At 37.8% G+C, this 16,320-nt stretch overlaps 1 protein-coding gene across 1 annotated transcript in view; it reads right to left on the bottom strand.

Annotated features, from left to right (window-relative positions):
• Positions 1-9,678, bottom strand: part of SLC15A5 (solute carrier family 15 member 5) — a 93,137-nt gene extending 83,459 nt beyond the window's left edge. The window contains 3 exon segments of the mRNA XM_007194804.1: positions 5,052-5,253; positions 5,256-5,273; positions 9,318-9,678. Coding sequence (XP_007194866.1) covers positions 5,052-5,253; positions 5,256-5,273; positions 9,318-9,678 — 581 coding nt within the window.
• Positions 9,679-16,320: the final 6,642 nt, after the last annotated feature.

Genomic DNA, 16,320 nt, shown 5'->3' with positions numbered 1-16,320 from the left:
GAGCTTCTCCAGAAATGTAATCTTAATCAACCAGTCTGGAATTTTCTGGTCAGCATCAATGAGGTCATCTATCATGTGGGCCCTCTCCATCCCCCAGAAGAAGAGGCAATCTACGTGGTAAAACCCTTGCCATTCCCTCGCCACCCCACCTCCCCAAAAAGAAGATACCCTGGCCTAAAAATAATGCTTCCTTTTCTTTTGCGAATAGCTCCCTTGCCCTACCCTTCTTCCTATAAAAACCTTCCATTTTGTACAACCCCGCAGATCACCATTGTAGTTGCTGGATGGGATGCTGACCAGTTCATGAATCGCTTAATAAAGCCCACTAGGTCTCCAAATTTCTGCCGTTGAATTTTGTTTTTTTAACAATGTGTATCATTTTCTCATTTCCTGAGTTTAAGATCTTTGAACCACTGTGTGTTTATTGATAAAAATAAGTCCCTGCTTATGCACCTACCAAGCTTAAAAGCGACCAAGCAGGGCTTAAGAAAAAGCAGCAGGCTGCAGGATCAGTAAGAAGTGTAAGAAATATTTTTTTTTCTTTCCTCAATACTTTTTAGTTTACATGGTTATATGGTGGAGAGGTATTCTGAGTGTATTTTCTGAAAGTTTACAATTCTGGCCAAGATAATGAAGGAGGTGCCTGTTGTAATTGGGGTGAGTGGGTAGCATTTGTTAAACTGGGCTAGAGCCCATGAAAATAGAATTTTGGAAGGTCTAGTGATTTTTTAGAAAGCTACTTACAAGCTATTCCTCAGTATGCAACTTAGAGGATATTCTGAGTGCAAGCATACCTCAGAGATACTACGGGTCCGGTTCTAGACCACCGAGATATAACAGGTTGCACAAAGTTTTTGGTTTCCCAGTATATATAAAAGTTATGTTTACACTCTATTGTAATGTACTAAATGTGCAATAGCATTATGTCTAAAAAGATAATGTGCATGTCTTAATTAAAAATACTTTATTGAAAAAAATGCTAACCATCATCTGAGCCTTCAGTGCATGGTGGTAGTAACATCAAAGATCACTGATCACAAATCACCATGATAAATATAATAATAATGAAGTTTGCATAGTGTGAGAACTACCAAATGCTTCACAGAGACACGAAGTGAGCAAATGCTGTTGGAAAAATGGCGCTGATAGACTTGCTGGACACGGAGTTGCCACAAACTTTCTGTAAATTTTACAAAATTTAAAATTTATAAAAATTTATAAATCTATAAAATTGAAACATTTTATCACTGTGAAGCACAATAAAGCAAAGCAATTATGCTTTGAACAAAATTCATATTTTGTTTCTCTTCTCAAGGATTAGGTAGAATTTCTCAAACAGGTAGATTTCTAAGTGTGGTAAAAAATTGTGAGGAATCATCAAAAATTTCTGAAGCATCCTGGTACAAAATAGGCGCTTCCTTCAATGTTTAGCTCCATTTCTTTTCAAGAATATTTCTAGACCACGTTTGGAATCCACTTTCCTTATGTCTCTGGAACTGTTTTCAAAATTCTGAAGCACTTGATAAAAATGCACGTTTGTTCCGCAGCTATGCTCCCAGGAAATTCTGATCTAGGGGGTTGGGGGTAGGGCATGGGAAACGTTTTTTAACAAAGTCCTCAAGTGATTCTTAAAATCATGCAATGTTGCTTGAGAGCAGTGGTTCTCAAACTTGACTACTTAGGCAGCTTAAAAAAAAATCCTAGTCTCTGGTGCCCACGTCAAATCAACATAATCAGAACTTCTGGTGGTAGGACCCAGGCATCAGTATTTTTTAAGGGTCCTCAGGTGGCTTTCTTGGACATCTAGGATTGAGAATCACTGCTCTCAAACAACACTCAAGTAAATATTAAAACAGCTTTGGAAAAAAGGCTGTGGGATAATAATTTTTTTACTTCTAGTGTTTTCCCAAGATAAAAGATATTAAATTTGAGTAAGTATTTTAAAATCAGAACACTTTAGTATGAAACAGATATTATGTAGAGTCAAACTGAGTACCAGATATTCAAAATTTCTGGGATGGAATAAGTCAATCTCTAGACTTTTTCAAGAAATTTACCAATCTACTATTTGAGCCTTTAAATCATGTATAATTCAGTCTGGTAACTGGTTAGCGACAGACTATGATATGCAGATGGGATGCAAATTATCAGGTGAAATAAGTAGAGACATGAGGAAGCAAGATTTAAGGTTAATTGTGGTAGGATTTAAAATTATGGTCATGAACAGACTTGATTATTCACCATTCATTTTGTTTCCGGAAAAGATTCTGCACAGGTGTATTTACCTAGATGATCTCCAGTATGGTAACTCTTATTGTACACATCAGATTTTGGAAAATGCTGAAAGAGCCAGGTTCCGATCTGGATGATGGCACAAAGAGATGTTGGCAGATTATCATGCCTCTTGATTTCAGGGAGCTTAGCTTTATCCTTTCAGTTAGGTACATAGTGGAGGAAGATCCAGTACCAGATGGTGATGTTGGCTGGGAGGGGTTTTCTCACCTACATTTGGCAGCTCTACTCGGAAGTGGTGCTTTCAGTGCTTTAGACTGCCAGTCTATACTATTTCTCATGATCATCGGGAAGCTTTAGGTGGTAGAGATGCAATGACACATCTGATTAAGGGTCCCGTAACTATGAACATCTGACATCTGTGCTGAAAACAGAACTGGATGCAGCCTTCAAGTGGTGATAGGTTCAAGTGCTGTGTTGCTTTTTTAAAGACACTGCTGAAATTCATTATATTAACCAAGCTTGTAATTTCTAGAGGCATTTTTGACTTGGAGAAATAGATTATAAATCAATGGGCTGCTCATTTTAAAGATGGCCTTCTCCTAAATGGCCTTCCTCTTTCCCAGAAGTTGGACAATGATTTTAGCTGATGACTTATTCGTCATTTAATAATAACAGTCATAGTTACCCTGATTTGAATGCCTATAATGTGCTAGGATACTTTGTGTAAAAACTCCACAACAGCCCTCCAAGGTATCCCCATTCTGTGCTTTGAGAGGTGAAGGAACTTGCCGAAAACCATAAGACTCCTAAGTGACAGAGCCAGGATCCTGCCAGCTATCTGGCTGCCCAGCAGGGGCTCTGTGCATCTTGCCACCAACCCCTGCGGTATGTACAAGAATAGAATGAACAGTCATTTCTATAAAGTGCAACAAGCAGCTCTTCATAAAAGTTTAGTATTTGAACTGAGAAAAAAACCAACCATATTCAGCCTTCAAGGAGCTTATTATTTCTACAGTCTCTTATCACATTAAAGAATAACACCCTGGTTCTTTATACACATTTCTCGGTGCTTAACTTTAAAAAATATTGCATGATTCCTTTATCAGAGATTTTAATGAAATCAGGAAATAATAAGTAAGCAAATCGAAATGTGTTCATCCTAAATTTGGCCTGGCTACAGGAATTCATTTTCACCCCATTCCTCATCCCCGCCTTTCCCATGTCCTAAAGCACGAACCCATTGGGTGTCCCCTCCGTTTCCCCAAGGAAATATTTCATTCATATAATGTCTCCTTTGTAATCAACACTGAGAAATGTCACTTTGATTAAACACGACTCTGAATGACTAAGACCACAGTACAATAAATTCTCCAGAGCTATCTTTCAGAACAACTGATTGCTCTTTAGTCTTAATCCTCCAGAGTCTTATTTAATCAAAATGATGTTGCTAATTAAGGATTAAAACCTCCGAATAGAATAAAAAAGAAGGATTTTTCTTTCTCCTTTGGGCAGGTCAAGGAGGCAGAATTTGCTGTAAGGAAGTAAAAAGTCCCTTCCACCTTTGGTAAAACTGCATTATTCTCTGACGTTTGGACTTAATCCAAAATAGGCCTGAGTGCTTTGTAATATTAATATAATCGGGGGATGGGGGGAAGAAGGAAAGAAAGAAGGAAGAAAAGAAAGAAGAAAAGAAAGAAGAAAAGAAAGAAAGACGGAAAGAAAAAGGAACTGTCTTAGATAGCTCTATGTACCTAGATAATATTTATTCTAAATTTTTTTCATTTAATGCTTTTAATATGAATTTTCTTTAAACATTTTGTCTGATGCTGTCTGTGCATTGCTTTTATCCATTGCTAACATTGATGGAATGACAGAATATTTTAGAAAAATGATGCTAACCCATTTCACAGAGAAGAGGAAGCAAAAGACAATATATCTCCAATATATTTGACATCAACTGGTGAATGCCAATAACAACAACAGGATTCTCTACTAAATGCTGAAATACTCTATCTTAAGATCAAAATCTCAATTTTTCCTTGAATTTGCATTCGATAATAAAAATTGGTTCCTTGAAAACACATAAAACTGTATAAGAACTCACTAAGAGAGACAAAGATGTATAGAAATGTAGTTTGATTTCCATGGAATACAAATTCTTTCAGGTGCTGGGGGTGAAGTGGATGTGAAATAGAGATGCTGGTTGATGTTTTAATGAATTGTAAAATACTTCTTCCATCCTTTTCATCTTCTCTTTGAATTTATAATCTCGGCCGTGTTAGTCTATTACAATGTAGACATAACTAATAATATCTACTGCTTATTGATTACCACTATGTGCCACATTCTCTGCCAGTAATACACATATTATTACCTCTAATAAAACCCAGGAAGAGGTATTATTATAACCCTTCAGAAATGGTTAAACTCATAAAGAAGAAATGACTTGACCAAGGTCAGGCAACTGTGTGAAGTAGAATTGAGATTTCCACCAAGGCCTGTTTGGCTCCAAAGCCACGTTCTATTCAATATGACATGCCATCTCACACTTGTTTACTTGGAGGATAAAGTCATCAGTGTGTTTCAAGAAGGTGCTGGTAAACTGTGTTGGTCTATACCTGACTCATAGGCTCCCAGACTACTGGCTGAATCATTGTCAAAGGTATTGTCCCATTGTCACCCAGCCCAATCAATGACAAAGGCTGAACAACCATTATCAAAACGGGACCAGAGAGCAAACAATGAGAAATGCCCAAAGGGGGAGGAATGTCTGTTCCTGAGAATGCCTGTTTTCTCTCCTAGCCAGTGCTACTTGCCAGTTAAAAAAGGACATTTGTTTCTGGGATCCACACTCCTGAAGGCTGTAAGCGCCCAGTGGACAGACGATGGGCTTTATTCCTCCTGTGCCGAGGCAGATGGCCACCAGTGCTACGTGAAACAGCCTGGTCTGTTCCTTTTCTGGTATGTTGTTAATCGTATGGTGAGTGCCTATGTAGAAACCCTCCAAGGGGAAACAGCCACAGATAACAAAGCAGAGCCTATAGATAGAGAAAAAAAAAAAAGGAATAAATATGTATAGACCACTGACTCACCAAACCACATCAGAAATAGGTTTTTCCTCTGAACGTAGCCTCGTTATGCAATTGTCTTATTAAAATATTAATCATGGCAATTCTGGAGGTAATACGATTTTCCTAAATGTAACTATTTCCCTCAATATATGTTTTTAATGAATCCAAATTCCTAGTTGTTTTCCCCTCAGACTTGAACTGTCTCTCAGAGAACGTACAAGCAAATCGTGTCCATTTTAACAAAGTTAAAACAATTCAGAAATACCTGATGTGAGACACTAAAGGTGTTTGCAGTCCCACCCCCAGAGAAAAACCACCGTTCACAAGGGTTATTTGTTCTTAATCAACAGAGTGAGAGAAAACGCGATGATCTCAGACATCTCGGAAACCTGTTAAAGAAAACGTTTTAAGAAGAACGTTATTGTAGTTAGAGGAGAACATAGCCTCTCTTTTCCTTTTCTACTTCGTATTTTCCTTTTAAATCCCTTTTATTTCTCTCATTTCTCCTGCACTGGCGTGGAGCCTCCTTTGCCACACACATAGGTGAGAAGGCTGGGGACGGGTGCGAGGTGAGTAATGCAGTACAAGTGGGAAGGAGGGAGGAGAGAGTGACAAAGGAAGGTTGAAATCACTTTGCTGTACACCTGAAACTAACACGACATTGTAAATCAACTAGACTTCAATCAAAAACAAAAACAAACCAACAAAAAGAAGGTTGAGCCGCCTTCTCACTTCCATCTTGAAGGGACCAAACTTGAAGACTTTCCTTGTCTAATAATTACCACCCAATTCCATACTTTTGAGAAGCTATTTATAGTTTGCAAAACATTTTTGCATACTACATTGTTTGACCTTGGAAAAACTTTGTGATGTCAGAGGATAGATTTTTTTTTTTAATTCTGATATTTCAAAAAAGAAAGAAAAAGAAAAAGAAACAGGTTTGTTGAGGCTAAGTGACTTACCCAATGTTACGGAGTAACCCAGTTGTAATCTCCCTCTTCTTGAAATTCCTGTTATCACATGATCAAATCATCAATTTTTTTTTTTTGGGTCAATTTGATTAGGGAAAAATGGCTTCTCCATGTTAGTTTTCACCTGTTTTATTAACTTGGCATTCACACTTTTTGGTATAAATTTTTATATAGTCATTTTATGTGGTTAGTTTTCTCAATTAGACTATAAGGGTATTAAAGGCAAAAATTGGGTCTAATGTTTCCATCTCCCATACAGTGACTTTTGCAATGTGAAGAATGCATGCCCTTAATAGTTGTTTGGTAACAGATTGATTTGCCATGAGGGTGGGCCGTTTACTGAGTTTGAAATGTTTCTTGTTAAGGTGAGCCAGATGTGCAGGTAACTTCTCTCTCTCTCTCTCTGCCACTCAGTCTTTATCTCTGGAAGTGTCACGTGAGGCCTGGCTAGGCTAAGGGTTATCCAAAGAGGATGGACAGAAGAACTGCTTCTTGTAGCAGCCATCTATTTAAAGACAAATTCTTTTAGTGGTACCTTTGTGTAAATATGAAAGGCACTTTACTTCCATCTTTTGAAAAACGTCATAATACACTGATTGCAATAGGTCAAAACTTTATTTCTATCTGCTGTAAAATTGATGTAATAAAAATACAAGTCATTGACATATAAGATAAAAAGATTCCTTGTTGATGTGTGCTATTGTGCAGTGCACGGTCCGCACACCTGTACTAGGTAGCTCTGTATAAAGCACCATGATGTGTCATATCCCTTGCTAGGTGGTGGGGGTCTGGTGGTTCCTCCCATCAGGAGCTAATGCATCCATTGGAGAAGGCACACATGCAGGTGGACAATTATAATGGGGCAAATGCAATCACTTGGGTATGATCAGAGTGGGGCTGAGCACGGAGGAGCTAGCAACGAACACTACATGAATCTTGAAGGAAGGGCCAGGAGTTTTCATGTCTCAGATATGGGATGGAAAGATAAAGGAAGATGACAATTTCAGACAGAGAAAAGAGCAGATGTAACATTAGAAAAGTAGGGAAGCCCGCAAGGAGAAGTTCTGCCTGATTGGGGTCGTGTACTGAGACAGAAGTCTGGAGAGGTAAATTTGGGACAGGTTCTAAAGGTTCTTATAAACTAAATTGGCTTTTACATTTTAGATAATAGAGCCAATGTATAGATTTATTCTTTTAGGAGGTCAGTGTTTTTTGGTAGAAACAGCATTGGGGTCACACTGATGACTGACAGCCAGTAAGCAGGCCATTGTAATGGTCAAGAAGATGAAGGCTGCATTTTTGAGCTAAGGTTGTAGCAATGCAGACAGAAGACACATTTTTGATAGAACCTCTGATACTTAGTGACTGGTTGGAATTTTATGACAGCCATGAGTGGGGGACACCAGGAAACAACTTCGAGTAGGAAACTGAATGGTCGTGGAATCGACTTGCCTTTTGTTTGCCAAATTCTAAGTTGGGACTTCAGTCCTAGTCTGATGACTTACACAGGAATTTAGACTGACGGGAATCACCATGTTAAACAAGAAGTTACCTAATGCTACTGGCATGGCCTGTTACCAAGTGAAGAAGAGTAAATCATGCTTAAATGTCTCCTCATCAGAAAACATTCCCTGACACAGAAGAGCCACCTTGTCACTCTCTAGCCTATCCTGTCCTCTTCCCCATCTTTTTTTTCATCATCACACATTACCACCCAACATAATAGCTATTTATTACTTGATTTTCTCTCTCCCCACACCAGAAAGTCAACTTCATAAGAAAAGAGACTGCTTTCTTCTCTGTTGCATTCCAGATCCTGGAACAACATCTAGCACAGAGTAGTCAATAAGAAACACTTTTGGAATGGTGAACAAATATTTGCCATGCAGTGACTTAGTTTTTATTTCATGGAACTGAAACAATGAAGAAGTTTACAAGTTTGAATCATGCTCTGATCGATTCAGTGAATGGTACTTTACCATCTGATTGGAATTGTGTGTAGGTTGAGTACCTGATACCCATCACTTCCTCATTCACCTCCCCTGTCCCCCAAAACTGCATTTCTGCTGCACTGGTCAGTTTTGATGAACTGCCTACCTAAGTTCCTCAGCTCAGAACTTGGAGTTAATTTCTGTCCTTCCATCATATTTGTGCCCTCACATACTTGACGAGTTTTTATGGTTTTACTTTCTTTCCTGGATTGACACTTCTCCATCACCTAGACCAACATCCTGAGATTTTCTGTCCTCTCTCTAACCTCTCACTGTGATTTTCAATCCTGTTTATTGAAGCATTTCACAAATGTGTTCATAATATCTTCAGTAACTCCTTCTCGTCTAGAAGAGCAACCTGAACTTTCCAGCCTAAATTTCTAGACTGTTCATCAACTTGATCTCTATGCCATATCAAACAAATTTGATATTTCCCCAACATTGCTTGCAATCACTCACTCCCAAACTTTTGTAGATCTATTTCTTTTTTGTTATGTAAAGAAGCACAGTGTAGAGTTAAATCCATTCATTTTTTAGCATGTAGCCATATGTCATAATATGGAAATCACGTCTTCAAGCGCAATCTTAATTATTATATGACTAATTAAAAGACCACCTTTTGATGAAAACGTTTCTCAATTATTCTACATGAACTTCAAAACAACTTTTTAGCACATTTCACTTTAGTTGTGAAGCAGATTAACTTCATATTTCACATAGAATTTGTCACAAATTTTGGCTTGTGGTAGGAAGGGGGGAAAGGAGGGCATTCTTCAGAGTATAGAAAACAGACATTTAAAGAGATAATTATTATAAAATATAATCAGTGCAATGATAAAAGTATCAAAGCATCCTCTAACACACACACACACACACACTTAGTAGTCTCCATCAAATAATACAGAGAATAAACTAAATTGAAACAACATTCTTAGCTCATTTATTACATCTTATGCTAAAAACAAAGTGGGTACAGCATAAATCAAACGTTCTAATAAAAATCCACTAAAATAAGTTGTAAAACAATCCAGTCAGAAGTGGACACTTACCTAGAAAATGCAGAAATAAGCAAACCTGTACCAGTTTGTTTCTTCCTAGACATGCATCAGCAAGCCATCCTGCAAACACCGGGGTAAGGATTTACGTTCCAATAAAACACAAGTTCAAAATGGCGGCCTGGTAATTGTGATAGCCAAGCTTGACCGTGCAAAAGGGGATCATATTGCAGACGACCTCAAAGAAAGTGGACCTCTCACACAGCCCCACCAGAAGCAAACAGATTCCAACTTGAATTTTTTTCACACAGTGTGATGAAGACAAATAACCAATATGTCTTATGGTTTTCTCCTTCTCAATGCTGTGATTTAAGGGTACTTTCTCATCGGTGTTTTTAAAGCCTGTAACAGACATGACTACCCTCCTTGAAGACTACTTATGCTAGTGGTTTGAACTTGGTGATTCTTGCTCCCACTCCTCTAATGAAAAAAATAAGATCTTTGCTTTGAATTTCACAACTCCATGCTAAATTTCATATGGTTTTTTTGCACATTAATGTTCATTTTGATGACCCAAGAGCACAAAAGAGAAAAGACATGAGTATTTAAACCATGGTAGCTCAGTGTAGCCAAATCTGATTTGTTCGTCTAATTACTTAGAGGCTAAATTAGGCTCTTTCTCCAAAATTATATTGAATTACATGAATCCAGTTGCATACGTGTGGAAACTCATCTGCCTCACACTGATAAAGTTTAAATACAGAGGCAGAAGAAGCAGTTTTTCAGGAGAATTTGAGCACTAGATCAAGAAATAATTTGAGTCTAATAATTTCTGATACTTTAATTAAACAAGCCAGAACAGTACCAAGAGATAAAGCGCAAAAGGAAATCTGTTTTGAGGGGGCAGGATATCTTATCATTATTACATTTCTTGTTATTTTTGGTTGGAATTCTGATAAGAAAGCTAATTAGGTAACAAAAGTGCTAGTACATTTAGGTAGCAAGTAGAGTTTGCAAGAAAGTAATTTAAGTGCACTAATGAAAAAAGAAAATATTAAACAAAACCCGTCTTCCTTTAAGTTGACCCCAGGCTTGTAGAACAGCCTCTCGGAGGAAATCAGAACCAAAGGCACTATTTGACTCATTATTAGTCAGCAACAGGGGTACAGCAACTATCCTACACATGCTTTGGGGAATATTGCATCTGGTATCACCCTGACCCTTCAGCTGGTGAATGGATGTTAACATTCTGTTTCGGAAAGCAGAAGAGCACGAATTAAGCTTAAAAAGCAGCCGTAAAAGGGAACATTTTAACAGTTAGGGGTTTAGCAGCAAGGACATAGTAAGACAAGGGAATGGAATTATTGGGTCAAAGTCATAATAATTCAAAACATAGGGGTTGAGTACAGGAATGTTATTTTCATGTTGGAGTCGAAAGCAAAAGACTGATAAAAGCTTTTGACTCTGATTCTTATCTTTAACCTGAGAGATTGGGTGCAAAACACTTTGTGTTGACCTCTTCTAAGAGTCTCATTGTAATGGCGGCTATTTTCATCCACTCAGCATCACTTCTCCCCCCTTTGGTAACAATGCCCTGTTTTTCCTTTGTATAGAGTGATCATGCAATTTATTATCCAAACTTGGACACGTTTGTGAGTGAAAGTGATGCTACTTACAGTTATTCCTAAAAAACAGATACACACTGGGATTGTCTAGGGCAAACCCCAACCTGTAGTCATCCTACCTTTGGGAAATGACATCCGTCTATACTTGAGACCCTGGTGGGACTTTCTACTGGCAAAGGGGATCAGCACATGGTCTAAGATAGTACTTTTGCTGTTTTTCCACAGGAATTTTAATCATAAGTGGAATGACAAGATTAGACATGGTAGAAGCTGAGTCAGATGGCCTTACCAAAAAGGGATTGTCCACGTGGCCCTGATGGAGAACTCAGTGCCACCATGGTCCTTATCCTTTAAGGAGACATGATTAGTTTTTCCTTCTATAAAGGACTCAATTTCCAATCAATTTTGGTTTAACTTAGCCCTATTAGGTTTCTGTGACTTACAAAGAGTCCTCAGTGATACTTTGTTTTTATTTGCTGCAAATGGAAGGGAAAGTTGGTCCCCAGACACTGGTTGATATATTTAGCCAGTATCTGACGAAGGTCTCCTGCAGTGTGATTTCCCAAGCAGGGTAGCACCGCCTCTTCCTGGGGCCTGATGATGATTATGTTTGAATCCTTGGCTCCTCTGTGCATCCTTGCCCAAGAACATGACACACGTGGTGGAGACCTGTCGTGTGAGGGTGGTTATTCAGGGACAGCAACAGTATTTGCTGAGTAGTGTTGAAACAATAGCAAAGCACCTCTTTCTTATTGGTATTTCTCAATACCAAGCTCAGAATGAGTTTAAAGGACAAGTTCCAACTTCACTTGAGAATAACACTTGGCAGGATATATTGCATACCATCTTTATCAACACACTTGAGCCCTTAAGTGGGAACTTAGGCATACTTTAGCTTTAGGCAACCCTATCCTACCCCCAACACCCTCGGGCTTGTTCTCTGCCCCTCCCCCTCTGTGCCACCCTTAATAAAGTGACATTTTTCCTCCATTATGAAACAGGTATGCACATTAGATACAATTTGGAAAATGTCTAAAAATAGAAAAAAAAAAAACCAAACTGAATGTTTTTGAAGCATTTCTTTTGATGTTGTCCTCTCATAGCTAGTTTTTATTAGTAGGCTTTAAATATTTAAATTGTATAATTGTATAAAATTACTGTATAATATGTTTTCTACCCCTTTTGTAAGTAATGTTATAGGCACTTTAACATGCCATTGTGAACTTTTTGTAAACATGAATTTTTATGGTTGCATTAATAGATAGATACATGGCTCACTTAACTATTCCTCCATTTTGGGTTAGTTACATTTGTCTCAGATCAGTTATAAGTCAGTCTTTCTTTAACTTTGGACCATGAAACCACATTTAAAAGAAAAGACAACTTTATCAGCAATACTTTAATGAATATTTGTGCTTAAAGCTTCCCATTCCCAGATTATATCTTTAGGGTAGTTTTTCAGAAAAAATATTACTGGGTTAAAGTGTGGGAAAGTTTTTAGGCATCTTGATATATAATGTCAAATTACAATGCAAATTTCAGGCATTTTTTAAAATTAAAAAGCCTGTATTATTTTTGGAATGTAAAAACTATACTTATCACTAGAATTTTTCATTGGAAAGACAAAAGTCATGTCAACATGTGGGGTAATAATGTTGACCTTACTTGTAGATATTGAAATATGTATCTTATTTATTAGAAAAAAATTAGTCAGAAGCTTATTTGATGACCTAATGACTACCCATGATTTTTACTGAGCACCCAGAACCTGAATGTATCCGATCCCATAAGGGTTGCATTGGGATCATACCAGAAATGTAAGCCCTGCTTTTAAGAAGCCTATTTTTAACAATGCAGGATTAAAAAGCATTTCTATAAAATATCTCCAAGTTGATTATGAATTTTGAGAAAACTGTAGTGTCTTCCAAAATGATTTTACAGCGTGTTGCTGTAATACTTTCAAATTTTATGTGTACTTACAGGATAACTTTTCATAGGTCCTCTAAACACTTAATAAGTGTTTTTTTTTAAGACAATTTTTTTCAAATAAATTGATTTATTTATTTATTTTGGCCGCATTGGGTCTTCGTTGCTGTGCATGGGCTTTCTCTCTAGTTGTGGCGAGCAGGGGCTACTCTTCGTTGTGGTGCGTGGGCTTCTCATTGCGGTGGCTTCTCTTGTGGTGGAGCGCGGGCTCTAGGGACACGGGCTTCAGTAGTTGTGGCATACAGGCTCAGTAGTTGTGGCTCGTGGGCTCTAGAGCGCAGGCCCATTAGTTGTGGCGCATGGGCTTAGTTGCTCCGCGGCATGTGGGATCCTGGACAAGGGCTCAAACCTGTGTCCCTGAATTGGCGGGCGGATTCTTAACCACTGCGCCACCAGGGAAGTCCCTTAATAAGTGTTTTTAAGGGAAGATTTTTCTAGCTCAATAATTCTCTGTAAATGGTATGCACAAAGGTCAGTGGAAGATATTTGTTCTTTTAGGCCTATCAATTCCATTTAATTCCATTGACTATGAGGTTTCGTAGCTTATTTGAAAACAATGTCAAGAACATGGGGATTGGTCTTACTATAATTTAACTATTAAAAACTGTGCATCAAAGACTTGTTGGAGGGCAATTTGTGCTTCATCGTCAGGTTGTAAAGTGGAACTGGAAATGTACACATTGGGCTATGGATTCGTTTTGCGAAAAAGACATTCTCTGTGTTAACCCCTACTCCTCTATTATAAAGAGGCTCCGGCAGTTGTATAATATCTATACCTAGATCCTTCTGTCAAGTGTGAAGGATCCCCCACAGATCATAGCTGCACCCCCAAAGATCATAGCTCATACAGTCCCAAGAACATAGAAAATGTACCATCATTCTCCTTTCTCTGAGGATAACTAAGAATGAAGGCCATTGCACTCCTAAGGGGTTTTTCCTCTACTGTGCAATGATTATTATGAATCTTGCTGTTGCATTGAAGTCTACATAGAAGGTGAATTTGTATAAAGTAAGTAAGGTGGGAATGAGTTATCGCATGTACATTGTAATAGTTAATCTTCTGTGTCAACTTGGCTGAGCCACTTCTACCAAGATATTTGGTCAAACGTTATTCTGGATGTTTGTGTGAAGATGTTTTTGGATGCCATTTATTAATACATTTCAATCAGTAACTTTGAGTAAAGCAGCTTGCTAAATCCAATCAACTGAAGACCTGAGTAGCGCAAAAGGCTAATTCCCCCAGAAGAAGAAGAATTCTCTAGCCGATTGCCTTTGAACTTCACCTGCAGCATTGGCTCTTCCAGATTTTCCAGCAGACTACCTATGAACTCGAACTCTAAATCTTTTCTGAGTCTCCAGCCCGCCAGCCCCGTCGATCAGATTTTAGACTCAACAAATCTCCATAATCATGTGAGCCAATTCCTTAAAATGAAACTCTTACTCTATATTTGCACTTCCTATTGGTTCTGTTTCTTTGGAGAATCCTGACTTCTACAGACACCACCCTTAGTGCCCCTATTTTTCTTCCTGCTTTGATCAAGCACGAAAGAGAAAGACAAGCTTAAGAATAGGGACTTGATAGCTCTCAATTCTGTATGTTTAACTGAGACATCTCTCCTGGGTTCCTGGTAAATGGGTGGACCTCTCCATTTGGATTTCTACTGAAAAGGCAAACTCATCACATCCTAAGCTTAACTCATAATCTTCTTTCCAGATCCTTCGTCTCTTGCTCTACTTTCTAGTTCATGAATCAAATATTTAAACTAGACTATGTCTTAGACTCTTTATTTCTTCTTTATCTATTATATCTACCTTTTCCCAGAAAGTTTTTATTGAGTACCTACCATGTGCCAGGAACTATCCTCGACTTTGTGGGCAGGGAGTGCTGTCAATCCAACCTGTTAAATATTTCACAAATCCATCTTTTTCCTTCACCATTTCTGCTTTATCTTAGCTTGAGCTCTTAACCTTTCTCCTTGCACCACTGCTCCAACATTGCCTCCTTCTACGTCAAACCTCAGTCATTTGTACATCACTGTCATCAATTTGTGTACTCTCTTGCCCCTCTGACTGTCCTGAGTTTTGCCATATTGATACTAATTACTTAATAGTCATTTAAAATGATTTACTTTCAAAAATAAAGTAAGCCTATTTAACAAGGAAATTTAAAATGATTACCATAAATGGAATCACTTGCCATAAATAGAATCACTTGCCATAAATAGAAGGTAAAAATAAATATTATAATGCTAATTTAAAATAACAGTTAACATTTATTAAGTGCTTTTTGGGTCATGCTCTGTTCTAAGCATTCATTCACTTATCTTTGAAACCGTCTTAGGCGGTAAATACTATTTTCATGAAACCTCTATTATAGTAATGGAAACTAAGGTACAGAATGTAAATAACTTATTCTAGATAATTAATATATAGGAGAGCAGGGACTTGAACCTATGTGACCTGACTCCAGAGCCTACAGTCATAAGATGCTTTTTCTTTTATGTGATAAAAAATATTGGAAGATAATGCATAAGCAACCACTTTTCACAGGATTCCATGTTATTTAATGCTCAATCCACATATCACCTAAAATCATTTCCAATTCCAAGATATTGGAAAACACTCCTGTATTTAAATCTCCATAAAGGCCCCGGAGATTTTTTTAAATCTGAATTTGATCAATTTGATCTTCTGCTTAAGGTTTGAGAACAACTCCTTTAGACTATGGAATCACATTACAAATTCTTTGCTGGCGCATAGAGCCCTTTATGATCAAGTTCCTGACTTGTAACAAGAATCTCCCCTTGCAGTTCTGCCACGGAGCTGGATCACATACTCACAGTTGCACAACTATGGCGTGCTCTTTTATCTCTTCATGCTTTTTCACATGCTATTTCTTCTGCCTGGAATACTTTCATTTTCCATTCACACAGGGAACCTCTTCATTTTGTAAACCGCAGCATAAGTATCACACTCTCAGTAAAAGTTCTTTTGATTCTCTGGCCATCATTAAAATGTCTACAAATAACAAATGCTGGAGAGGGTGTGGAGAAAAGGGAACCCTCCTACACTGCTGGTGGGAATGTAAATTAGTGCAGCCACTGTGGAGAACAGTATGGAGGTTTCTTAAAAAACTAAAAATAGAACTACCATATGATCCAGCAATCCCACTCCTGGGCAGACAAAATACATATCCAGACAAAATTCTAATACGAAAAGATACATGCACCCCAAAGTTCATAGCAGCACTGTTTAGAGTAGCCAAGATATGGAAGTAAACTAAATGTCCATTGACAGACAAATGAATAAAGATGTGGTATATATATACAATGGAATACTACTCAGCCATAAAAAAGAATGTAATAATGCCATTTGCAGCAACATGGATGGACCTAGAGATTATCATACTAAGTGAAGTTAAGTCAGAAAGAGAAAGACAAATACCA

Source organism: Balaenoptera acutorostrata, chromosome 11 (genome assembly GCF_949987535.1).
Source record: "Balaenoptera acutorostrata chromosome 11, mBalAcu1.1, whole genome shotgun sequence".
Classification (NCBI taxonomy): domain Eukaryota; kingdom Metazoa; phylum Chordata; class Mammalia; order Artiodactyla; family Balaenopteridae; genus Balaenoptera; species Balaenoptera acutorostrata.
The sequence above is the reverse complement of the archived record's forward strand: the minus strand, read 5'-3'. Positions and strand labels throughout refer to the sequence as shown.